Here is a 27,662-nt window from a genome sequence, read left to right as displayed (position 1 = left end):
AATTTCTTTAATTTCCTGGGTTATGTATTACATTATTACCTGGTTTTTATTACAGTTCTGCTAGGAACAGCAATGGCTTAAAAATTATAAGCCAGGTATCCAAATTAAAAAAAATAATAAATTTCATATTTTTGTTTGCTTTATGTTTTTAGCTGTTGAGTCAAACTCATTATATGGCCATATAGTCCAACTTCCCTGCCACATTATTAAGACTGGGTGTACGCTTAGGAATACAAATCAAAACAAAGAATAGAAACCAGAATTTTACTTTCTTCTCTAATTGTGTTATACCAGGAGACAGAATTCTACAAAGTCAGTAGTAATTTAAAAATTCATTTTAAAAATCATAAACACTGGTGAACTTGAGGGAACTAAGAGCCCCTCAGTCCAGGGAGGTGTCTCAACAAAATGCCAGGTGTTATGTCTCTTGGTGGGCCCATGATCTACAGTTAAGGCAGGAAAAGGATAATGGTATAAAGAAACCACATAATGGTGCAATTCTTCTTTATTTTTTGTTAGTTAAATTCTTTAGCAGGGTTTGGTAGTAACCCTATCAAACCTGGGATCAAGTGGACATAGCTAAGAAAGGCAAAGAAGAAGGGGTTTCCCCCTAGAAACAAGAGGGAAGAGAAGAATGAGCTGTGAGGGAAGGAGATGGCAAGAAATTGAACCAGCAGCCTGTCAGTATAAACAAAAGAAGACTGTGGAAAGCAGCTTGATCACATCCACAGTACCTTGTTGAATAATCTTGCAAAACCAAGGAGTCTGCTGCAGATCTGGTTGGAATGGTGTTTGAGAGCTCCCTGATAAGTCTTGTGTAACACGACTTGCACAGATGAGAAGGAAGCAGCTGGCTCTACATTTTCTTGCTTCAACAAAATAATCCCAGTGCTCTGGACTTCTAGAGAATCTTTCAACCCTATCCTTGTTTGCTGAGGCAAGTGTTTTGGCCGTTCTTTTAAATATAACTTGCTTGTCTATTTTATTATCATATTCTATAACATTTCCTTCTTCCATTATCATAGTATGCTGGGTCCTTCCAGAATGTTAAGGATCTCAAAGAGTCTTCTTCTGTAGTTTTCCTCCCCTTAAAAGATCTTTATCCCCTCAACATTAAAAATGCATCTCTCTAAGGGAGTGCTGCATTTTAGAAAGATATTTTTTCTCTCAGAATATTTGTTAGAAACCTACAGAGGTACCAAGTAGAAAAAAAAAACAAACAAAACACACACATTTGCAAAGGTATCTTTGAGTTCTGTTAAGAATATCTGCCATTTATGATAGTGGGAATTGAGTTCAGAGGTAAAATCTGAATAGTAATATCTGTTAGTTTTTTTATAGTCTGCTGGTGGCTTATGATTCTTCATGTTATGATTTGCAGAGCATTATATTTACTTCAATTCTCTTTTAATTATGCCTGGGAAAAGGGAATTGAAGCTGTAATGAGTCTTCAGAAGTCTGTTGTTCCCTTAATATTTTTCATCTGTTAGTAGACTTTCTGTATCCGTGGAAGATGTCCTTAGACTATTCTTTATCTAATCTGGGCTCATGTCTGTCCATAGGGAGACTTCTTTTGATTAAAGAAAAAAGAGCTCATGAAAATTTTCTAATGCAATACATTACTTTTCCACTTCATATTACTACAAAGAGTATTCCAATTTATTGGCCCATACATTTAGTGTTGATAATCCCTTAGTGGGACATGAGGTCATAACCTCAGGTCCCAAGTTTAAATCTTTGATCTTTTTCATGCAGGTCTTTCAGCATAAATAAAACTGGTTTTAGCACTGTTGTCTGCACAACCATGTCTTTGCACAGTTCTGCCAGCCTACAGTAAGCAATGTTCCTTTTTTTTTCAGGCCAATAGTGCATATTAATCTTTGACTGTACTAACACTGTGTCATTTCAAAAAGTTTCTGGTGGAAAAGCATGCAGTCACTATGTTGTTGTTTGTGCTTTTCTTACAGTGATCTAATACACAGTAGTCTCTTTTACCTCTTTTTCCAAGTGTCAGGTGTTATGTTGGTTTGCTTTGGCTTTGCCACATAGCATGCAACTCCATGTGCTGTTTTTGTAGACTCCTTCTTCACTCTGCATGAGGGATTACTCATGTAGTATTTTGGATTCTTTATTATGTTCATGGGGTCAAAGTACTGTACTCTATCCAGAAGTGTCAGTCTGCCTGGAAAATTCTGACAGTTTCATAGAAGTTTTTTTTTTTTCCTGACTTTTCCAATAGTGTCTCTCTGATTGTTTTGCCACAGGTCTAAATCATAGGCAATTTTTTTTACATAATATCAGACAGTTTTCTGAAACCACAAATCTCCGTCCTCAGCCTGAGTAAAGACCTTCTTCGCCTTTTCCCCTGTTCTCCCAAGTACTCTGGTAAAAATTGTATCTTTCATTTTTAAATGCTGTGAACTCTCACTGAGTTTGTATAGTACAACATTAATAGATTAGCCACTTTTTCCTGGATAAATTTAAAACTATAAAAATATCAAGTGCAACCAAGCTGTTGACTCTAGTGTTTTCTGGCAGGCATCTATTATTTGCAGATAAATATTCCTTTGGTTGTATCCTTTTCTAATTGCTTGCCATATTTCCACAGCTGCAGATTTTAACTGCTCTTTTACCTACTCAGGAAATTTTTGTAATACAAAGAGAATCTTTGTAAGTCCTAATTTCTTTTTTATTTCTAGTCACATTTATATTGTGCACTCAGAGCATAAGCGGTTACATTTGTACTGAAAGAGAAGCAAGTTATGGGTAAATCCTTTCTTTCCTTCTTTCTTCATCTGGTTTTTAATACAAGTTGAACTTTAGATTCAAACTAAATTGCTCATTAAAAGCTCTTCTAAAAATATCACAGATACGACTGGTGATGTTTGTAGGAAATAGGAAATAATTTAAAAGGATTATTCAAAGGGAAACTGAGTTAATATACTTTCATTTTTTTTTCCCAAGATCTATGAATACTGGGATTTAAGTAATTGTCCCCATAAGTGATCACTTCATGCAAGAGGTTAAACATGGTTGCTGATAATTTTTTATTTTGGAACAGTAACACTGATAATTTATGTGAATCTTCCTGTTCTAGTAGAGTATAAGAAGGTCTACAAAGTCTAGAAACTTTTTAACATCACATTGTCAAGTGTAATGCTAACACAAGTCATTTTTTATCAGGGAATATGACTAAAAGGCACACCCATTGTTTTTATGTATGCATATACACATATATCTCCTTAAAATAAAAGTGACAATAGATTTCTCTATAACAAAGCTTTTGAGTTACATTTATCTAAAAAAAAATTCCCCTTTCACTATGACTCTGAGAATATTTAATCGCAAGCTGGGGAATAGGAATCATTCCCAGATATTACACAAGAAGAATGATGCCTGCTGAGAGTAAAGATAGTTCCCAGTTACATAAATACACTGCATGACTCAATTATTATTATTGTTCTGGGTTGGAGATGAGGGGATCCATTTTTGTTCTTGAGTAAATCCAGGAAAACTGCATTGCTCCGAGCTAAAGCATATGTCACTCTTGTCACTCTTCTGCATAATTTCCACTGGTCCTTAAGCAGTTACTGGCTACTTTTGGGAATAAGGCTAAAGAATAACCTCTTCCCTGAAGAGATGTATGTATCTATGTAATTCACTATGAAATTACATAATCGATAGAGTTCACCTCAATGAGATGACATAGTTCACAACAGCTTAACTCACAGCAGGATGTGTAACAAAGGCCTCAGCTGAGTGCCATGTAGACAGAAGTCACTGGGGACAGTGCTTTTCATCTGCAAGAGCATGCTCTGACTCACTGCATGCAGTGCCATGAAGGAGGACTGCAAAAAGCTTCAAATCACTGACAAGACTTATGTCTTTTTTAGCACCTTGCAGATGATCTCTGAAAACAGGGTTTCAAATCTGATCAGTAGCCAAGCAGAGGCATTGAAAAAAAATTCTGGGGCACAAGTCATCTCATTCTAAAAACAAGTCAGATGAAATGCAATGTAGAAGTACCTGATTCTTTGTTGACTGTAGAGATTATCTATGTAACTAGCTCAATTATAGACTTCTACACTTAAATTAGGTGGCATGAACATCATCATGACTTACTTGTGCAGCTCTGTCCACTACAAACTATAATTGTGCCTATTCCTAGATTTTTTTTAAAAAAATTTCTTCTTGATTTTGCATTAAACCAAAATTTTAATGGGAAATTTGGAAATAATTGAGGAGATAAATGCTTAAAATATTTTTTTTTCCTGAATATGAGTGGCTGAAGGCAGACTTTTGTTTGAAACAGTGCTTGTTTGGGTGATGGCACTGGCAGTATGAATGGATAAAAAGTGGGAGTTGGCTTCTTTGTTGTAAATGAAAACAATAGAATAGAAAGAGGCTCTGAAGAGGCAGGAAAGAGAAGACAAGTAGCTTATATTGGTTATAATAAAAAAGGATCAACTGGAATAATACACAGAAAAAACCTGAGTTGGTTAAAGGCTAGAAAAATAATATTTTCAGAAATATGCCTTAGTTGGGGTATTAGTTTCAGAGGGAGAGAAGTAATAGTGTTTTTTTTTTTTTTTCTAATCTGGCAAGAAAGAGATATTTCAACTAAATTGAGGCAAGGCTATGAGGTATGAATTTTAAGATGTTGATCAAAAACATAGAAATAAGGGAGGAGGACCTCAAACAGAGAAACCAAAATTTGGAAGCAGAGGAAGGCAGTTGTCTGATGGAAACTTGGAAAAGGAGAGGTGAACCAGAAAAAAAAGGGCAGTCACAGAAACCAGAGAAGGAAAATATTTCAGCAAAGAGGAAAACAGGCAGCAGAGTTGGAAGAGACTAGAAGGAAAAGGATGATGAGAACCTACTTCTGCTAGAAGAAGGTTATTGCAAAAACACAATTTCATTGTAGTGCAGGCAGGAGAAAATTAAACTAAAATTAGTACAGAAAAAATGCTGACAAACATGGTATATACAAATCTCTGTGACCTCAGAGGTAGCAGGGGAACAAATACAATAATGAGTGAGGTGTCAGTGTTGAGATTAATCTGCTTTTTTGACTAACTCCCTGTGCCAAAGGGACTGAAAACTTCAATAAATCAGTGAGAAAAGTTATGATGGAGATCAGGTGACTGAATGGACAGGACACAGGTGTGAAGAGCTGAAAAAAGATGAGAAACTTCTGTGGTATGAGAAGAGAGTTTACAGGTGAGGAATGGGAAAGAAAAGAAATAGGCTGGGCTGATAGAGAAATATTACAAAGTATTTCATAAGTTTTCCTTAAAAACCTGAGTACTAGGCCAAAACCACATTTTCTCCTTTTTTTTTTTTTTTTTTTTCCCCCTGGCAATTGCTAGTTCATTTATACACTTACATGAAGATTCTTCAAGTTCTTGAAGTCTCCTTCTTTAATTTCAGTGATTTTGTTGTTCTGTAAGTCCAGCAGAGTTGTGTCAGAAGGAAGATCTTTTGGCACTCTTTCCAGACCTAGGGACAGTGAAAGGAATAAATAAATAACTCTGAATGAAATTTTAAATAAGGGTCAGTACTTTTCTTAGCAGCATTTACCTTTCAGTAAACACCATTTCAAGAACTCATTTCCTGAAGATTTATCTGAAAATATTTCTGTCTCCAGCCAGTCAAAGGGAGTTTTATTTTGTGATGTTGAATAAAAATGCATTTATTCACATTTCCACTATGCCTTTTTCTGAGAATATATCTGAGCTACACCTTGAAGCAAAGGATTGAGGTTTGAGAAAATTATTTCTAGCATGCTTAATTCCACTGAATTATATGAATAAAAATTGCTTTCAGAAAGAGGTATGGTATTTATTAATTTCACTGCGTGTTAGATTTTGTGGACAGAGAAGATTTCCTGCTCTTTAAAAGGTAGTAGGCTTTTTTGAAAGAAGTGTGATAGATAATTATAATAATTTCCAGAAAAAATAGTTTGTTTGATAGTAACTAAAAAACTTACAGTAAAGTCCACCTTAAAAAAACCCAATCCACCTCCCCCCTTTTCTTTCATCTGATACTCTGTCCAAGTTTTCTGGAGAACAAATCTCTTGGTTTCACTACAACTGCCAAAAGAACATCAGTTTAAATTAAAGACTCTCATTGGGACTATTTTCTGAATAGCTGATATGTAAGTCCAATGAAGTCATGGAAATGAAATTATTTAGTGTTAAATAACACTTGCTTTACCCAGCTTTCCTCTCATGCTGTGACTTGGAAGGGAGCAGATCTTTTATAGTTATCCTGATTTACCACAAATTTGAAATGTTCTTTCCTAACTAGCCTTTCTATTTATTTATTTATTTATTTATTTATTTATTTATTTATTTGTGTTTTTTGACAGAATGTGAAATGCTAAATGAATGGCCGCTAGGAAAAATGTGTAGACACTAATAAAGTCTCTATATGGTCATCCAACAGAATTGGACTTCTCTGGATAGAGCAGTCTTTTTACCAGTGAAGTTTTTCACAAATATTTCTGAAGCTATATTTGAACTCTCCTGGGAAAGATCACTCTGCAGGTATCACCCATGTCTCCCCAGTGTGATGGTGGACTGCATGGTATTGTTTTCAGATGAAAAGATACACAATCTTTTTAAAACTATACATTTTTATCTCAAGCATGCCATTGTAAACACAGTGAGATTTGCTTGCTTAGAGATGAGATATGCTTTGCACACAAAGGCTGTGGAGTCTCCATCCTTGGAGATATTCAGAAGTTGACTGGACAGAGTCTGATCCAGCTGACCTTTAGCGGGGGCATAGTGACCTCCAAACTCAACGATCATCACCAGTGTAAGTGTTTTCACATCTGGAGTAGAGGTTTGTCTGTCAAAATCCAAAGATAAGAAAAACTCTTTCTCTTTCGAAGCTTTTTAGAATATATACATATATGTGGAGTAAAAAAATGGTTGGCTCTTAACTGGAACGTTATGGTAGACCATCAAAACAAATATATGTTTAGTACTATATTTAATCCTTTTAACTTGCAGAAATAATACTATTTTATAGTTACTACTATAAAACTTTATCATAAACTCTGGAAAAGCCACAGAGGCCACTGGAGCTTTTTACTACAATTGGTGATGCACTAGGTGCTCTAGGTGACCCTGCTCTAGCAGGGGGGGTTGGACTAGATGATCTTTCGAGGTCCCTTCCAACCCCTAAGATTCTATGATTCTATGATTCTATGAATTACATACAGATTTGTCCATATTCTTAAAAATATTATCATGCAGATGTGGCCACCAATTTGTCTTTAGGTGCCTGGTCTGAATCTTCCAAAATGTTGAGCATCTCACAGATTCTACTGGTGTCTGTTATTGCTGTTCTGTGCTTATCAAATTATGGAAACAAGATTTCTTTTTTAGTTATCTATATGTGGGTGCAGGAGACCCAAACTTTTGAAAAGTATTTTTTTCTTTTAATCTTACTTTTAAATTTATAATATTAGTTTGTATAGAATATATTATTTTGTCCTACCATTATGAAAGTGTGGTTTCTGAATTTAGAAAACATCCTAGCCACTCTTTCAAATTTATCTTCCCACCTGTAACTTCTCTAACCTTAGCTAAAAATATATTAAAATATTTGGATTTGACACTTATTAAAACTGAGTATAATACAGATCAGCTGAGTTTTAATCACATCAGCATCCACAAAATTTTAAAAGCACAATTATCTAGCCTGGGATGAATTAGTAAGAGCTTCTACCATGCCTAAAATTTCAAGATCCAAAGCTGACATCTCATTTTGTTTACCTTACTGATATTCAGGGCATAAATACACAACACAGATTAAGATTATTCATATTACTAAAATAACCTTTCCTCATTGTGGCGTGGACTTCACTTTTTCTGAAGGCAGCTGCAAAACCCTCATTACTTTCAGAAGTGTAGGACTAGAGTTCCAAATATATAAAAATGTGATACCGTATAATTTGTATGTTGGTTGGCTTTGGACAGTTTCTGTCCTTAGCAGACAGGAATGATGTCAGCAACTAAAAATTATTTCCCAAAACACACTTCTTTTTCAACATTGTAATTTTTTATAAGAAGTTTTTACAGTCTAGTAACTTTTATGACATTTTTCCAATATAAATAATAATTAAAAGGTTTAATTTGTATTCAAAGTAGTATTACCATGTTCTGGTCATCAGTACATTTATATTAATAGACTGGTGTCTGTGAAAAAGTGAATACAGCAGAAACCAGGGCAAATGAGACCTATGCATCTGTCCTTTATATGATGTCCTTAGAACATACTTTATAAGAAGTTTGGATTGCCACGGAAGGGGTAATTTGCCAAAGACTAAATTTCAAACTGTACATTTTAAGCTTCACATGTCACCTTTTAAAAGATCCTGTTATCTCTGAATAAGGTAGAACTGATGATTTCTCAGAGCAGTGAAGTTAAACTTGATACTATAGTGATAAGACAAATTTAATAATCAGATACCCATTTCTAAGAAGTTATTTGTAAATGTTTCCTATCTTGTACTAGAAACTAGAAGGATTTATAATAAAATACTTATCTTTGGTTGTAAGGAATATAATTGCCACCCCCTAAAAAGAGCTAAGCTTGCTATATTACTTATCTCATGTCTATTCTATTCTGCATTTCCTGAAGATGTTTTTAAAAATTTCTCAGAAAACAGCTATAGAATTTTTTTCTTTTTTTTTTTCTTGACTTGTCTGACTTCTGAAGAGCAAAGCATAGAGCATTCCAGGATGTGCCCTTGGATGCTGGAGAGACATTGCATTAAACATTGCTTTAAATATTAAGCAGTTTAGTACCTCCTCCAGCTAAATGCTGCATCAACTGGAGGTCTCCAGTGGAGGAAGAGTTTATAAATGGGTGGATCTGGACACCACCTTGTAAGATCAACAGTGAAACAACTCATGACTAAACTGTGTTTGAGCTGTGAAATGGATCTAAGTGTTTCACCATTTGTCACATCTACATTGGCTCCAAGAGTTCTGCTTCATCTTGCAGGTCCAGGCCTATACACGCAGATGTATGTCTAGAGAGATACACAGAAGAGGAATATTGCTCTAGTGCAAATTAGTTCTTATGCTGGAGATTCCCTGTCTGGAGAGTGAAATCTTTTTTGTCAGCACAGGTCAATAGACAGCCAGTTCAGACCAATGGGGGAGCCTGAGCACAAATGACAACATCACAGAAATTGAACTGAATCTAGAAAATTGTAATCCCACAAGAAGCTGAAATGGCTCTTGGCTCCTCACACAGAATTACTGTTTCACAGGAGGAGTTTTTGATTCCTCTGTCTGGGAGACCAAGAAGTTCAGAGGGGATCTGTAGGCGGTCCTTACTACTCATTTCTGAGAAACTCCAGTGATGTTCTTATCACAGAATCACAGAATCACAGAAAGGCTTGAGTTGGAAGGGACCTTAAAGATCATCTAGTTCCAACCCCCTTGCATGGGCAGGGACACCTCCCACTAGACCACATTGCTCCAAGCCCCATCCAACCTGGCCTTAAACACCTGCAAGGAGGGGGCATCCACAGCCTCCCTGTGCCAGTGCCTCACCACCCTAACAGTAAAGAACTTCTTCCTAGTGTCTAACCTAAATCTACCCTCTTCCAGCTTAAAACCGTTACCTCTCGTCCTATCACTACAAGCCCTTGCAGAAAGTCCCTCCTCAGCTCTCCTGTTAGACTCCCTTCAAGTACTGGAAGGCCACTATAAGGTCGTCTCTGCTGGGAGATACTTTTGAAGTCATATTGTGCAATATGAATGTTCACTTAAAAATGCCTTCCAGTGAAATTTACGTGATACCAACTGAAAGGAGAACTAGTGTTGGAAAATGTCAATTGAGTCACCTCTCAATTGTTTTAAGAACAGTTTAAACGAGTATTCCAGCTCTTGGCTATGATTTTTTTATACATTAAAGCTTGTTTCTCAGAAAGCCATATAAAAATCTCTCATAGCAGTTTGATCTTTTTATGTGGATTATCAGTGCTACACAGTTTGTTATTCAATTCACTGAAAATATTTTAGGCCTCTGATTACTAAGATTGAGTTATAACTGATTATAGAATTAGATTTTTCTGTATTTCCCACTTTATGTTAAATTGAAAATACATATGTCTTTATTTAGTTTGGTTGAATAAAACAAAGTTATTTTTTAAGTTGGTAAAGACACTTTTAAAAGCTCTACTTATTCAGAAGAAAGAAGAAATGCTACAGCTTCACTTTTTCAAAATCTTTATTTACAGCAAAACTAAGAGTCTAGGGATTCTGGAGATATGAAGTATTTATTAAATCAGTTCATGTATCCTTAGTCATAAAGACCATTTCGATTTGCACTAAAATATTTCTTTGTGACAAATCACAGGTTCCTCATAAAAGCTGAACAGTCATCAGTTCCTACAGTACACATAAGATCTATATTATTTTCAGCAAATTTCTATAAGTAGAAATTTTATTCTTTACTACATTATTAATCTGTAACATTCAATTATTCCTGCAGGTGTACATGTATGTGTATAAAAATACATGCATATGAAAACACATAAAGAACAGAATATGCCACAGAACTACAGAATGGGGGGAAAAAAGTGTAAATAACCTTGGAATATTTCCTGTTGTTAGTCTGGACCAGCTGAATTCTTATTATCCCTGGAAGAAGTTTTCCAAATTTACTTACTCTAGTTGCTACACCATAGATTTTTGAAATAACAAATATAATCAAAATTGGAAATCAGAAGAAAATTTTTCATTATGAGAACAGTCAGACATCGGAATAATCTCCCCAGAGAAGGGGTGGATTCCCCAACGCTGTACACTTTTAAGACTCAGCTTGACAAGGTGCTGGGCTGTCTCATCTGTACTGTGTTCCTACTTAGAAAGTTTGGACAAAATGATCCTTGAGGTTCCTTCCAACCTGGCATTCTATGATTCTATGTAAAATGTATTCATCAAAATCCAGCAGAGCTGGATCATTAACAGATTTCTTTGTTGTAGACAAGGGTCCACACTCACTTTTGGAAGCACTGAAAGGCGCATCTACAGTCACTTAAAAAATGTTCAGTGGGGAGAACTTACTGGGACCAGGAATCCCTCCTTAGGGGGAGGATGAAGGAGAAGACAACTGCAGAAATCAGGCTTGTCTCTGTGGGATCCTCTTTATATGGGGAGTATTTTTTTCCCATAACTTCTTAAGCAAATTACAGTGTCTGGCTCTTCAGCAGTGATTGCCTCACCTCCTGGAGAGGACAGAAGGCTGACAGCTCTGGAGATTTTATGAGACAAGATATTAGGCAGAGAAGAGCCAAGGTTGGTATAATTCAGCCCTTACCCAGTCCCTGAGAGAGGAGCAATCAGTGGCAAGCCACCTCCTGCATAGCGCTGCACCAGCCCAGCTAGTATGTGCTGCCATTTAGCCAGCCAAACAGGTGTAGGAGATGTTGCAAGGCTTTGGGAATAGTGTGAGGACTAAGGGAGGCTAAAGTTTTTGGTGTACTGAGGGAATAGTCTGCACAGCTACAGGAGCTGTGATCAAGCAGCCATGGAATTGTTTATCCCACAAAAGAAGGGTGGCTTTTGAACCTTTCTCTCTGTGAAGGGGTTTCAGTCCACTGCCCCAGTTTCTCAGAAGTGAGAGCCACAAGTTAGTCTGCAACTTGGCACCGAGCCACGTTTCTGCTGAAGCCATAAGACTATGCAGAAAAGGAATGCAAGATTTATGGGGCCAGTGAGGGAGACTAAGCAAATGGGAATCTGAGTCTGTAGCCCAGAGATGAGGACACTTCCCTGAGAATTGCATCCTTGCAACACTAAGACCACATAGTCAAAAGAACAAATATGTGAGCAGTGCCAATTATAAACAACTTTAACAACACAGCAGAGCTTGTGGTTTGATTTTTTGTTTGTTTGTTTGTTTGGGGTACTTTGGGGTATTTTGTTTTCCTTCACCTATCCATTTTACAACAAGCAGGGATTGGGCTTATTCCTCTGAATAAACCTTCCCTTTGCCAGCGGGAGAGAAGGAGCCAAAAGGCAGAGAGACATCTGAATGCTGTAGCTCAGCTACATGTGTTATTACATTGCAACACTCATGATTATTATCACAGGGGCCATAAAATGGGGCTCTTTTCAAGACTCCTTCAGTTTCCAAAAACAGCTGCTGCCAGCTGAGGAATCTGGGCTGAGCTACATGTAAGTCCCAACCGTGATCGTCAGTGATTGCTCTCCCAGCGGAGGCAGCCTCTCCAGCAGCTGCCTGTGTGCACTGCTGTGTGCTCTCCCCTACTCCAAGTTCAGCTCTCCCACATCTCCCACTGATGAGCAGAAAACCTCTTGGGGGTGAATGCCCTTAGTAATGTCCTGTGTGGACTCTGGAGTGAATGGGGTGAATGAGCTTACAGGTTTAGGATACTTAGTAATGGAAAATAACAGGACTCAGTGACTTCTTTCTGGAAGGATGGCAAGTTGCTTAACACAGCTTTGGATGCTTTGACTTTAAAAAGTTCACTGACTCTTTCCCAGGATATGTACTTCAGTATTTACTGGAAATTTGTTTTCTATTATGCAGGATTTGCAAATAGGAGTAATTTCATTATTTGAGTTCTACCACCCATAAAATAAGAAACAATTGTCTTTACAGCAAAGTATCCACAGCCTCCTTGTCTCTCCCACTTTCAGAGTAAAAGTTTCTTCTCCACCTTCCTTTTACTTACTATGAAATCTGCAGTAACAATTTTTTTTAAAATAGAGAGTTCTTTATCTGAAATGATTCTTCAAAGAGATAAAAAGGTAGTGTCCATTAGAATGCATAAAACTCTTAAATTACTTTTTCAATAATCTTAAATATCCTTTTTAAAGGTTATCCACAACATTTTTTAAAGGTTGTTTTCTGCTCTATAGTCTATAAGAGTCATGCTCCAATAAGATCAATTTTGGACTTATTTTTATCACAGATTAGTATTTTTGTATACTTTTGACCCTTCCCATGGGGGGGGGGGGGGGGGGGGGGGGGGAAGAAAAAAAAAAAAAAGAAGAAACTTAACTCAGCCCCCTGCTGAGGTGGCCTCTCACGAAGGTAGACCTACTGACATGTTACTACACTATTCTTTCTCCAAACATTTAAAACAATACTTCCCAGAACAGAGTGAGTACCACAGAAAAATAGAAACAAATTCACGTTATGGTCAAATGCATAATTCTCCATTGCAATAGTATGAAGAATTATAAAGGTCCTAACAAAGGTTTAAAAATTAGTGCATTGCTAAAACTGCTCTTTTCCATTTCCACCCACTCTGTGTAGGGAACACTATTTCCAAGTATAACAGCTATTGTAAGCTACAGATGTTATTAATTATTTTTCTATGCTAGTCACATTTTTGGTACAGATAGGTTCAGTCTCCTGGCTCCAAAAGCTAATACTTAAGAGTAAAGCTATATTATTGAAACTAAAAATCAAGCAACTACCACTTCTGTGTTATTTCTAACTGAATTCTAATTTCAAAAGTCTTGACAGTGTATGTCTTCTTAAGAAGTACAAAAGTATTTTAGAAAGGCAGAGAAATATTCTCAAATAATCATGAGACTTCAGGGATTAAGACATTAGGTTAAAAAAAAAAAAAAAAAAAAGAGTTTTCTGAACTCCTAGATTTGTCAGCTTTACATTTCCCACTGTCATGGTTACAGACATAAACCATCCCATCAAAGAACAGAAACTGTCTTGTGTGATTCATGCAATCTGCCAGCACCATGTGCATAACAGCTTTAGTCCGTGGATGCAATGCAGATGTACCATCTATGAGAACTTACGCAGTAAGGTGAGACATTATTTCTTACAACTATTTACAACAGTCAAAATAGTGCCTTGTAATGACTCAGAAAAGTGAGTATTATCTAACAAAATACATTTTGAATCATCCTTTGGAGTAATATAATTTGGTGTTTGCCTCGTTCACAGGTTAAGCAGCACACAACACAAGTTTAAGGGTAGCTCTCAGTCTTTACTTTGGGATTTACCAGAATTAGGCCTAACATAATGGAATAGACATAAAGAGTCACTGGGGGCAATGGAAGGGTGTGGGGAACTTCTCTGGTTTCAAGTAAATTTGTCCCTTCCTGTTCTGACCACATGGTGATTTCACAGCCCCAGTTTTATTATGACCTGAGGGCAGCGATATGTTCCTGGTTATATCAGGTACTTCTAAACATAACCTGGCCATTTTTCATAAATGTTGTGGGATTGTTTTCAGCTTACTTTCATGCAAGCAAGCAATGGAAGGAGCCACTGTGACTCGGTCTGGACATACTGAATAACATTTAAATAAGTGTTGAGAGATAATTTTCTGACTGAATCTGGGAGCCTGCAGACTTGCTAATTCCTGCTTTTTACTAGATGATGTTGTATATATCCCTGTAACTCTTGGATATTTTGGCCTTGTTACTTGTTTATTTTGTTAGTCATTTAGTGATAGACCTTCCCAGGTCAGCTGTCACTGCAACAGCCATTGCCTTCCCTCCAGAGGATATAAACTCCCAGCCATAGAGTGAGGGAATAAAGAACAGAAAATAAATTTTCCCCCTTCACCCTGAAAATAGTAAGATTTCCATTAAATTATTATCCCAATTCCTCTTTTATCTGAAACTTTACGCTCATTTCTCTTATAGCTTTCCTTGAAAAAGCAGTATTTTCCTTTCCATGTTCATACTATGCCTTCTTTTCTCAAAACTGTTCATATCGTGTAATCTTTCTAGTCTCCTTTCATTGGCTTTATCCTCTTTCCTCTTTCACTTTTATTCTAGTATCTGCTCAGTATCTAGTATCTGTCTTTGTTTTCTGGGATGCTGCTATGATACAAACTTCATTAGCACCATTAAACTTTTTTTTCCTATTCTTACTTCACACTGGTAAAGAATTAGCATCATATTCCCAATTTGAAGGTGTGAAAATCAAAGCTGAAGGACTTAATTAAACTTATGGAAAGAAATGGCATCGAAGCTGAACAATATCATAGCTTTATAGTCTTATTTGGCTCCCATCTTTGCTCCTGCACCTCTTAGGTAGAGATATTCAGCAAAGTTTTTTTTTTTATTGTACCACTACAACTCTCCTGGTACATGCCACCCTAAAATACTAATTTATTGAAAGTCTGTTTAGTTCCTGAGACCCACATTGAAGCAGTAGAAGGGAAAATTTGCACTCCAGCACAGAAACTGCTGTTGACCTAAGCTTTCATACTTTAGATGTGACAGGAGAAGCAAAAAGAAATGCATTCTAGAATGACCTGTTGCACATTTCTACTCTGCTTGGATGCATTACAGGGCCAGACTGTAGCCCCATTTACACTTGCATATGTTTTTAATACTTTAGCATTGTTATAAATAATCTATCCATTTGCTGTTTTGCCATTAAATCCCTAAAGTTACCATGAAATTAGGTGGGCAGAAAAGGTTTCTTGTTTCCACTACTTTTTAAAAGATGAGTATTTATTGCATTCCTTTTCTTACTGAAATTAAAACTGCAAGCATCCTTTCCTTCACAGATCTTCATAGCAATTCAAAGAACTCCAGATAGATTGCAGGAGACAAAGATGATATGGGATGTTCTCCTGGCTGCCCTCTCACTTAAGAGCATGCATGCAGAGAGCACATAAATTCTTTAAGAACTGCTTTTCACCTTTTTAATTCCCTGTTGACTGCCTATCAAGTCTGCAGTAGAGTTTCCTTTATAGAAAATACAACCCTGCTAACCACAGGGTAATTTGTACAGAGCTGGTCAAGTCCCAGTAGTTGAAAACTACAACAACTCAGTCTGCCCACCCCCCATATAAACCCCATGCAGGCATGGGCCTTGGTCCTAAGGTCCCTTTGTGCCTGTGTTCATTGTTTCCATCTCTTTGCTTGCAAATAAACCAGTGAGCAAGTTCCATTCCATCGATCTACTTTGCTTTCATAGTGGATGTAGTAAGATAATCATGTTCTGCATGAATGTGCCCTTAAATATAATACGACAGAAGAAACCTACCATTCCAGTGTTTGTCAATATCGTTTGTCAGGACAGGCATGTAAAGCAGGAGAATTTTTTTTATTTTTTTTTTAAATAATGGCAATGTATTTTGAAGGATATGTTCTGCAGGAACAGATAAAAGTATATTCAGAAAAATGCTGTATTTTCTGTAACCTGATTATAATCTTTTAGCCCTCTTCCTGTTAATCACGACAGATCCAGGATCAGGGTAAAGCAAAATAGACCAGTGAGTCTGATGTTGATAAGGAGGGTACATTCTCAAACCTGGGTTAGAGAGATGGGTTTTGAAAATCTGCTTTAAAATGTAATATTTTCTAAATGCCATGGTAACTGGACTCTGTGAGCAGAGTTTTCCTGAGTAGCTGGATGATACTATTGGTGGCTTCACGTAGGACCCAAATTCCCAGTTCTCTTCCCTGTTGCCAGTGGGTTTTCAGTGAACATTGGGAAGAACCCTTTGGACTCTTTCACTCTTCCAAAGACTTGGCTGGGAACCTCTCACAATTGAATAGCACAGGTTTTATGTTGTGAAAACATGGGTAGGTTTTAGCTACTTATATGTCTTAACAAGTAGTACACCCTATAAAGGTGTTAAGAACATAATGCACATACTATAGACATACATAAGACTAAGAGGCACCAACAGTGATTATTTATTATGTTTTAAGCACTGTAATCACCTGCTATGACTTCTAACAACTGACTCACATTTTACTAGTTATCTATTAACTATTTATTTATGCACCGGAAAATTATAGGAATGACCCTTTGTCACAGTGCAAACCAGAAAACAGTCACTTCATATGTCGCTTGGATTTCCATGCCTGCCACTAGGCTTTCTTAAATGGCATGTCCTAGTCTTAAGCAAGCAAACAAATCTAAAAAAGAGTTGGTAACTGTTACCTCGGATTCAGCAGCTAATAAAGAATGTATTTAGCCTGGATTATTTTCACCTAGAATCATGTTTATCAACTGGAACTGGAACATCAGCAATTCAGGTTGCGATGCAACAAAACTATCTGTAGGTGTTATCCTAGCAAAAATCGAATTATTTTTTGTTAATATAAAGCAGCCTACATCCAGGCCAACATATTCTTTTCCTTGACAACTTTTCAAGTATGTTTTCTAGTTATTGAGTTTTTGACTAAATAATTTTTCAGGATGTGATGAATACAGGGCTTTAATTCATGCTTTCTTTAACTTCCAAGGGATCCTAAAAATTGTATCTAAGCAGAATATATATAAAAATTTTAATAATCCATAGCAAATTTATCACAAAATAATACTGGCAATCTGAGTTTATTTTTTCTATGCTGTAATTTTATCACACACAACTTTTTAAGTATTTGCATAGCACTGAATGGTCATTGAAGCCCTGTGTTGGCATTTTAATTTTCCAGTAGTGATGTTTCCTTTCTCTCTGACATCCACCTTAGATAGGATGAACTTCCCCATAGGGTGACTACATTACTCTCCCTATGGCCGTGAAAGGACCCCAGATGACTCTTAGACACATTGAGATCACTCCTATATCTACATGTACTACATTATATAGGTCTCTCAGTCTCCCCTCCAACATGTTAGAGTACTGCAATTCACCCAGTTTCCACGTGGAAAGCTGGATTACTTGTGCTTGATGACAGTATGTGCTTGGCTAAAGAATATTGTCCAAAAAGGCGTTTAGTCTTCAGTTTTAAGGCCATGGTATTGTGATTGATGCAGAGGCTATTCTTGGTCTAAGTGACAATATACTTACCAAGATTTCTTTATTCCAGTTTTTTAAATAATATTTTTGTTAAATAATCTTGTTCCATGAAGTCAGAGGATTTAGTGAGTCTCAGTTTCTACTAAACATAAGAGGAGTAAGTCCTTGTTTTTAGAAGGAAAAAAAAAGCATAATAAATAGAATAACTTGACCTAAAGGCTCAACAAGTTAAGTGTAAATTAACAAGAACTTTTTATTTTAAAATTATATTTGTTGATGTCTGGCCATTTAAGAATCCATGCTTTCTCTGATTACACCTTTAGAAACCTCTAAGATTTTGAGCTAAACATCTGACTTTAAATATTAAGCTTTTGAAAGTTTTGTAAATATTAAAATAATAGCAGGAATTCTAAAGCTAAGTACACAACAGTAAGGAATCCTGTCTGTTTCCTTGAACTCATAAGATGCCTGAGACTGATCACCAAAGAGGTATGTATTATTTTTCTTTAAAAAAAAAACACATTGACAACAGAACTCCGAATCAAGGTATATCCCAAAGGAGCTCATTTCGTATATAATGAGAAATGAGGTCCCCAAATGAAATAATGATCAGAAAATGGGTGTTCAGATGTTTCTGGAAGATTTTTTACAGTGAGATAAACCACTTTTTGTCAGCAAATAAATTAGCTGTTGTCACATAACCATAGTTCAACTGTTGAAGAGCCATCAGTTAATACAGTTTAAACAGTATATGTGTTCAGATAAGTTGCCTCATGTTACAGGATGCTTTACATATCTCAGTTTTTCACCCACTGATCTCAAAGCGCTTTTCAAAGCTTCACTCCAACAAACATGCTGAGCTTAAATACACCCTTCTTTACTTCACAGCTGAAGAAACCCTGAGTTTCTGAGCTGTGAGAAAAATTCCAGTGTAAACTGTCATACTGCTTTAACTCTCATTACTGATATCCATCTCTTGCACACCTTTTGGAGACCACAAAACCTCCATGGATGCTCACAGCAGGAGGGCCGGAGGGACCCCCTTACATCCTGTGAAGTCTCTAAGGAAGGCAATTTCATTGCATCCTGCAGAACACAGATGCTGCTCACTTCATAAGAAGTTGCCAGACTTATTTGAAGGTGAAATAAAGCTGTCACCAACAACTCTGAACGTGCTTCTGGAGCATTCTCCCTCCAATGCAGGACTGAGTAATCACATGTGCATCCTCATGCCTACCAAGATGCTCTGGGAGGATACTTTGCTTGAGACTCCTTTTGGGAGGATGAGACTTTAAATGGATGGTTAATCTGTGCTAGGGCTTTTATAAGGCATGTTTGCCTGGCCAAATGACTGCACACCTTCCCTTTGTGTATTATTTTTAAACATGAAGATTTGCTTCTGACCAGCTGTATCAGCTACTCCCCACCTGTAATGTGTGCTAATAAGGAAGATGTTTGTGATTTCTATGGAAAGCTTGGCTATAGCATAGTAATGCTTTATACTGACACATGAATAAAAGTGAACCCTTTTCAGCAACAGAGGCAGTTTTCTTAGAAAAGGCCGCACTTTTATAAAGATACTGTGGTGGCCTTCCTTGATGAAATCCTTGAGCCTGTTTTAAAAATGTAATACATTTCATAAAAGGTAGGCACATGGGTCTCTATTCGTGATCTGTCAGTAGCCATAGCTCAGAGAGAATTATTCCTCAGGGTGTGAGAAGACAGCATTCTCCTTCCTGCTAACTCAGCTCCTGGCTTGGAGGCAAAATAAATTAATTTGGAGGTATGTGCTTAGGAAGATGTAACTGAAGCTGAAAAGTTCAAGAATGCAAAAATTCAGCTGACAAGAGTGTAATTGGACCGTTGAGTATTTTTTTCACTGTTTTTATTGAATTTGGATATTTTTATTATTATTCCCATCCAGTGCTCATGAGACAAGGGGAAAACCTGATCTCTGGACCTTGGATGAGATAATTCTGTGGTTTATTCACATAACTCTGTGTCAGATAGTTGGCTTTTTCCTTATGAAGCAAGAGTTTACAAATTGCAAATGCCCCTTTGGGCACAAGAAGCACACTGCGGAGGAAAAGACCTCTATAAGTAGCCTATGTTTGGGTCCTCCAGCTGTCTTGCTCTGACATGCCCTCTGGACTCAGAGGCTGGTGGCTGCAAAGAGCCCTCCTTCCACACCAGAGGGTGAGTGGAAAAAAAGATCCTGATCCAGAGTTCTTCTTGCCTTTGCAGAACGTAATTTAGTACGCTCTTAATATATCCCTGGGAGGAGTCTTGCTGTTGCCTGCATTTTTTCTTCAGTTAGTACCCATGGGACTAGATTACTAAATTTGATAATTTTGGGGGAGGGAGGTAGCTAATTTGGTTGGGCCAGAAACTCCTGGATCTGAAGGGAGAGGCGGGCCAGGAGCTGTGGTTAGCAGGGAAGTGGAATTGTAACTGCTGGTTTCACAGTTTCTGTGTGAATCAGGACATTGCTTTCCTGATGGTTACGCCCCAAGCACCCTTCATCCCATCATCCAGGAGCACACTGGGTCATCCTGGCAGCACATCCACAGTTTGCAATGAAGTTTTGAGCTCTTGGGGGCCAGCTACCAGCTTTCCTTAAGTCAGTAGATAAATTTGACTGCGTCTGAGTCCCGGTCACACAGAAACTGGTTCAACAAGGGAACAGAGGAGGGCAGAGGGCAGGTTTTCCTGTGAGCAGGCAGTACACACAACTGCTCTGTCACTGCTTGCAGGGGTGGCCGTCAGGTCTGGGTCCTGGTGAGCCAAACCCTTAGAACACCACCCGCTGGGGCTGACATAGCCACGTGTGACCAGAGTGGATGAAACTTAACACCAATGCTGGGGGATCCTGGGTGATTATTACTTCCTTGAGCTCTGCCAGTGAAATATTATTTATTGTTCAGGACTGCATATATTAAGCCCAGGGAGATCTTTCTTGCTTCATGCTCAGAGGCTGGATGTTATCAGCCCAGCTACTTCACAATCTTTTTTTTGCAGTATCTACAGCCTGGGTTTAAACACAGCTCAAAATGTATCTGTCTCTTATCACCCCTCTTTAAATCTAGGAAACACAGACCTGGGGCCTTAATTGAAGTATTTCTGGGTCTCCTTGTCTGTATAAGACTCTCTTAACCCAGAAGCATCTGTAGGCATTAGACTGTAATGCAACCCTTTGGAGACCATATGTGTGGGAAGGAGAACTGAACAATCATGGAAGCAAGTACAGCAACAAAGGGTTCCTGTGTGGATATCTCTACTTTTTTACCAAGCAAAAGCTCCTTACATTCTGCAGAATTGAAGCAGGCTGGGGACAAGGTCCCAAAAGAACTTAAATGCCATCATCATTAGCCAGTGGAACAAGAAAACCTAAGACCTTCACAGCACATGTGGCAACCTCCTCCCCACTCCTAACCCCATGTTTGCTACTATCTGGCACCTAAATGGTAAAAAAAGAAGTTATCTTTCAACAGGGATGGTACTGTGAAAGCTTTATGAATGCATGGCTAGGTTGGTCTGTGCTCATTTGTGCAACTTGGCTCGCATTGTTCATTGGGCCTTTGCCAAACATATCTGTTGCGTAATTATGTGGCTTGCTTTAATAAAATCACAGAAGTTTCTAGGGACGTAACTAATGTTTCCCCCTCCTTTCTGTAATTATGCAACACCCACCACAATGAAATCTGGGTCCTAATTGGTGGCTTTGTGCCATGATTAATAGTAATTATCAAAGCCAATGCTATAACATGGGAAAATAGAAACACCCAGTTATACATTTACACAGCTGAAATAAACCTTTTTTTTTTTTTTTTAAATCTATAAAATAATAAGAAAAGCTATTTTTCTGTCCACTGAATAAACTGCCTAATTTCCTTGTAAGCAAAACCAACTTTAATACGTTTTATGCACTGCCCACTGACTTAGACTAATACTGGTTTAAACCAAGAGCAGTCTTACTGAAGTCAACTTCATTACTTGAGATTTCTGCATGGGCAAGTCAAATACTATGACAACAGGCATGGCTTCACATCCTGCAGGTCTGCTGTGCAGACAAGCCCTTGTACATGAGGGAGTAAGGGGAGTTTGTGAGAAAGGTTCTTCTGGCTTCATTTTGAACAGTGTCTAAGGAAGATATTTAATAAGGAGTTCCAAAAAGTGTTCATTATTTTGGAGTGTTCATTATTTTGGAGTGTTTCCAAGCTCTTTTCTCCAAAGAGCTGGTTCCAGCATATATGATTCAGGGTTGGTTATTCTATGCTCATGTATTCCAATGGAAATGGGATTATTTCTATGTCGAGGTACTAGACAGTATGATTAAGGGTTTGAGAGCTTGGACTGTTCAATTTAGAACCTTTTAAAACCTTTCCCTCCCCACATCTGACCTCACTGAATTTATTTAATATGCATTTGAAGGAATAGCCTTGAAAAGTTATTTATTCTGCATCATAAAACTGTGGTCTTTCAAAGAACAAATGAAATGTACATATACAAAATGTACATGAAAAAAATCAAATAATGTTCATGGTGACAACAAATGTCCATCCTGTCAGGGCTGATGGCCTACTTCATGTACCACATTCTAGTTAACAGTAGCTGTGGCGTATTTCTTTGACAACAACCCAGTGAGAGAGTGGCAGTGCATAGCAGCCTCACCATCTCTGCTGCAAACCCATGGCTAAAATATAAATATATACCCTATGAAAATACTCTTGGGCTTACCTAGGTCAGAGCACTGTACCACACGAAGATGGCACTGGCAGCGGAAGGGGCACACTGGTCCAAATCCAGATGTGAGGGTATCATCTGTTGGAGGCATGTCAGCTGATCCTTCATCCTCCAGCATAAAGTCAAAGAGGCCCTGCTGGTGGAATGGCTTGGCCAAGCATGCTGGCAGCAGTAGGACGAAGAGAAGAGCCAGCCTCATGGTTTAGTTCATCGACTCCAGGCAGAGCCTAGGGATCAAAGCAGGAGATTTACAAAAGCAGGAGTTTCCCAAAGCAGCATAGTTCCTGCTGAAAGAGGTCTAGCAGATTCACCAGTTGCATAACTGTTCCATTCAATAAGTGAAAACTGAATTGTGAAAATAGGACAGTTATGTGATAGGAGTCTGGTAACTGCTTGTCAATAGGGGGGGTTTTGTTATTTTATTTTTTTTTTTAACAGACACATTTAAAGGCAACTGTAAACACATCTGTTTGCGTATTTAGAGTAATATTTATTAAGAACAGGCAGCACTGTCAATTTTGTTATGCAAACGAGTCAAAACAATAAGCTACATTTTCCATGAGTCTGTTTTCTGCCAACGTAACAGTCTATTTGATTTCATTAGCATTTGTTTCATAGCAATGATTTTGTTCCCTGGGGATGAACCTGAGGTTCCCAAACTCACTGTAATGCAGTATTTCATGTCTCAAGAAATATTGTTTCAAAGTTCCAGCTTGCTGTGTGTTTTAAATTATAGCCTAGTAAAACTGACTGAGAAAGAGTAGGATCTAGTTATGAGCTATACTTCTTTCTCAGTTTAAACTGCACAATAAAATGGAATACAACGTTGTGTTATATTGGGTACTCTTGGCTTTCTTTCCAAATTTTTGGCTAGGGGATTTTATGATATAAGTAATGCACCCTGAAAATCCTCTGCTTTGCACTGCATAAGCATCTGAATTGATGCTTGTCATGCTGTCAGCACACTTTCTAATGGGACTTCAGGTCCTTGTTCTGCAGACATTCATTCTCAGGAGCAATTTTATGCAAGTATGTATTGCCTTAGATGTGATTCTGTGGTATTAACAAGGAAAACTTCTTGAATATATGTTCTTAGGACCTAGGCCTGAATGAATTTCAACATACTGTAGATTGTGCTACCTTTGTTGTTTTGTGTTGAAGGAGAAATTACAAAACAGCTGTTAGCAAGCTTGGCACCAAGGCTGTGTAGATCAGCTAATTTTCTGAAAATTATTTTCTTTTGCTATTTATTTAATATAAGGAAAGTTAGAAACTTATTTTTTATAAACCTTTATTGGTTGCTTTTAGGACACCCCCCTCACCCTCAAAAAAAACCCCAACAACAAAAAAACAATACTGGCTGGAAATTGTCAAATGCCAGAAAGTCAAATTTGTCAATTGTTTAGGAGCCTTTTCTTAAAAACTGTTGCCATAGTTCAGAATAGAGAGATGTTGCTCTTTTTAATGAAAGCAAAAATGTCTGCTTGTTTCTTCAGATCAGTAACTTCCAAAATTTCTTGTCTGGGCACTAGCTGGCATTAATTTTTTTCTAGCAGAAGTTACCTAACAGTTAGGGGAGTGGTATAGTATTTCTCAGCTCCATATTGACTAATGGAAAGATTAAGAAGCTGGAGGAGGGGCAGAGGAAGAGGACTGTCTCCCTCTCTATATTGGCATATGGAACCTACCAGGTAGGTGACTAACATGGGCAACTGCTGTTAGGTAATACTAGTATACTGAGAACTCTTTTTCTAGTATACCACTTCCAGGTACTTTAACAGGAATGATTAACATAAAAAAAAGCTAAATAAATTAAAAACACAGGCCTGGAATTAGATGCAATCATATTGTGCCTGGGTTCAATTTCCTTTATGAATATTTACCTACAGATGCCAATAATGCAATCCCACAGAAACCTTTAAGGTTCAGTCTTAAGATGATGGTAAGGTTACCTTATAAAATATGCTCATGGTTTAAAATCATAGTTCATATTTCTGTTATCTACCTAAGAGGAAGACAGGTATTGAACATCTTCAGGTATTCCAAAGACTTCAAAGTGACTTCACATGGAGTGAAACACTACTTCTATTGCCTCTTTAAGAGACTTAGTTGGTTTCTTAGTTGGACCTGAGAAATATTTTCTACTCCTGGAGCAGACATATTGCCTACTGCATGCACTCGGGGGTTTTGCAGTCACCAATGTCAACTAGAAGGTCAGAGAGTATCCTGTAAGCCCAACTCAGTTCTGGGCAAACTTGTGCAGTGTAGCAGCGGCAAGCTGTGTCCCCATGTGGGCCATCTTCCTGTGCTCCCTCCTGCCCCAGCCCCCCACCTACATGGAGGTTGTGTCCCTTCCCCAGCAACACCCCTATGATGCATGCAGAGTACACATGGACAAGTAAGGATGTCAAAGCAAAGTGGTGTTAATACATACTGGTGAGCTCTTAACATGGTTTAATGTAAAACAAGATATTTAAAATAATCATTAATATATATGAATTACTGTAAATAACAATGCAACTTATTAATAGTCTGAAATGGGAAGACAAATTTGCTAAATCATCACTATTCATCGTAATAAGCATCCTTGTGAAAAAGATCAATAAAGCATTACCCCAAAAAATTTTTTTTCAGAATGTACATTAACTTCAATAAACACTGGGAATACTGCACATCAACCCTGACATGGCACTGGCAGTCAGTACTTTTTAAAAAGCTTTCCCAGCCCTTTTTTAAGTATTTATATGTTTAAAAAAATATTTTTATATCTTTAAAACATCTCATACTCCCACCCCCACCCAGGGTCACTGCTGAAGCACCATTGACCCCAAGAATGCACAATCATGATCTTATCCTGGAGTTAAATTACTACCCCTAAAAAAACCCAACCCAAACCAAACAAACAAAAAAACCCCACTAAAACCAACCCAAAACAATGCAAAGGCACTTTGGAAGTGTCTTCACACTTTATTTCTTGTTCACATTAATATTGATGGCTGCAGTTATCTCCGTTAAACCCAGCAGTAGGCCTTTTCCATTGATCCTTGTTTTGTCAAAACTATAATAAAATCAGTGAGAGATATGTATGAAAGAAAACTGTACAACAAGAAAGGATATAATGGATCTAATCTGAGGATACAGCAAAGAAAACAGCAGACACAGGCTACATATAAATCAGGGAATAGGAATGTCTGTTATATTTATTCATATAGTTATTTGTACTGCAGGCGCAAGTATCTGTTCCTATTGTTTGCATGTGTAAATGAACATAAACAGAGAAAAAATATATACAAAACTGTACTTGTAAGAAATGTTTATATTTCACTTACAAAAAGAAGGGGGGGGATCTGAATTCTTAAAGGTCTGTGACACAGTATTTATGTCTGCAGGATATAACTGTTTAAATTTGCTTTAATTATGTGTTTACAATGAGGAAGACTTTTCCACAAACAGAGGAAACTATACCATACACTTGGCCACAATTCAGTTTAAAATACCACTGGAAATATGCTTCATCAGTTCACGTCACCACTGTATTGGTGGTCTTCTTGTCAGTTTACCTCTGTATTAAGTTTTAAATATTAGTTCACTTACTGTCAGAAATCTCTCAAAATGCCACAGAAGGTAAGTTAAACAATATGTGCAGTTTAAAAAAAAACAACAACGCTGTTTCAAAAGAAAATCCCCTCCAAAAGTTTTATACATTTTCTGTAATAAAGTCTAGATGTGCAAACATAGGAGCTGAAAGTTTTAAAGAGATTAAAACTTTGTTAACGGGAGTTTCAGCTCAAGGAATTTTCTTTTCTACTATTTCATTCATAAGAACCTACTTTAAATGTGAGTCCCTTGTTTGCACACTGTAACTCAGCACTTTCTAACGTTACAAAGGCATATACTGAGCCCTTCAACGAACATATCAACTATGTATTTTTTTCTCTAAAATGTAAATTATATTCATTAATGTTTGGAATATATATGAAGAAATCCGAAAGCAAAAAAAAAAAAAAACACAGAGTGCAGTTTAAAACAGAAATGGAAGAACTCACATACTTTTTACACTCACTATATCCGTGATTCTAAACACTGGCTTGCAAACAGAGAATATACTGCTGCAAAAGTTTACAGTAAAGAAAAAGAAAGGAGCATAGCCGTGCTTATACAAATCAAAACAAGAGACAGAACAGTCAAATAAACAGTAGGAAATCCACACAGTCCTTCAGAATGCATTCTCATGTTCCCAAGGAACAAAAGTGCTGAATACAAAACTTAACGTTGCTAAACATTTAGTAGGATTTTTTCCTTGCTTCTCTTAAAATTCAGCTAGTTCTTGCTGTAGACTTGCCTGAAGTTTTATTAGTGCAGCATAGTTCAGGAGAATTACTGAAAACCGTACCTTTTAATCCAGGGATTTGCAACAGGAGCTCTCAAAGCTGAGATGTAATTAAACTAAATATTCAACCCAGGCAAAAGGCTCTGCAGGTGTGGAAAGGAGGAGGGGGTAAGTTCAGCTCAGTGACTGTCACTTGGTTGAAAACCCTCCTGCTTCTATTCCATAGCACAGTTAAAAAATAAGGTTTCTCTCAATGAACACAATCCAGGCTGACACCCACATTAGATCATATGGTAATGATATGTCTCCTGTATTGTAGCCAGAAACTTTATCAACTCTTTTGCTTTCTTTTCCTCCTTTTTCTTTTCATTTGCTTTATTTCTTTTTCATCTGTCTAGAATTCCAAACTATTTGTACAGTATAAGACAGATGCTTAGCTGTAATTCATCTTATTTTGTTTATGTCCCTACAACTTATATTTAGAAAAGTTTTCTTGGTTTTAACTGTGCCTTTTTTTTTTTCTTTTTTTTTTTTTTTTCTGAGTCATTACTGAGAAAAATGTTTGGCTGTTCCTCTGGTTTCTAGCATTTGTAATTCAAGGAAATGATATAAAATTAATCTTGGAGTTACTCAAAGTGGAGATTAATATCCGAAAAAAGGGGTAGCTTTAGGTAAAACTATTTAAACAGATATCAACCTGCCTTTGCTTATGCTGTAATCATTGTCAAACCAAGTAGTGTGTAGTGTAATATACTATTATCCTGTCTAATAATAGAGTTTTTTATGTTTTTCTTCAAACTACAGCATGTTTTTGATATATATGAAAATCATGTTTTCATTAGTAGA

The 27,662-nt window shown here is 37.2% G+C and overlaps 1 protein-coding gene across 1 annotated transcript in view; it reads right to left on the bottom strand.

Moving 5' to 3' along the window:
* DCN (decorin) overlaps positions 1-27,072 on the bottom strand; it is a 40,566-nt gene extending 13,494 nt beyond the window's left edge. The window contains exons 1-3 of the mRNA XM_051627020.1: positions 26,880-27,072; positions 22,481-22,713; positions 5,387-5,499 (exon numbers count right to left, since the gene is read on the bottom strand). Of these exons, the coding sequence (XP_051482980.1) occupies positions 5,387-5,499; positions 22,481-22,685 (318 nt within the window). The 5' untranslated portion in view covers positions 22,686-22,713; positions 26,880-27,072. The remainder of the gene's footprint in view (positions 1-5,386; positions 5,500-22,480; positions 22,714-26,879) is intronic.
* Positions 27,073-27,662: the final 590 nt, after the last annotated feature.

This window comes from Apus apus, chromosome 1, assembly GCF_020740795.1.
Source record: "Apus apus isolate bApuApu2 chromosome 1, bApuApu2.pri.cur, whole genome shotgun sequence".
Lineage (NCBI taxonomy): Eukaryota > Metazoa > Chordata > Aves > Apodiformes > Apodidae > Apus > Apus apus.
The sequence above is the reverse complement of the archived record's forward strand: the minus strand, read 5'-3'. Positions and strand labels throughout refer to the sequence as shown.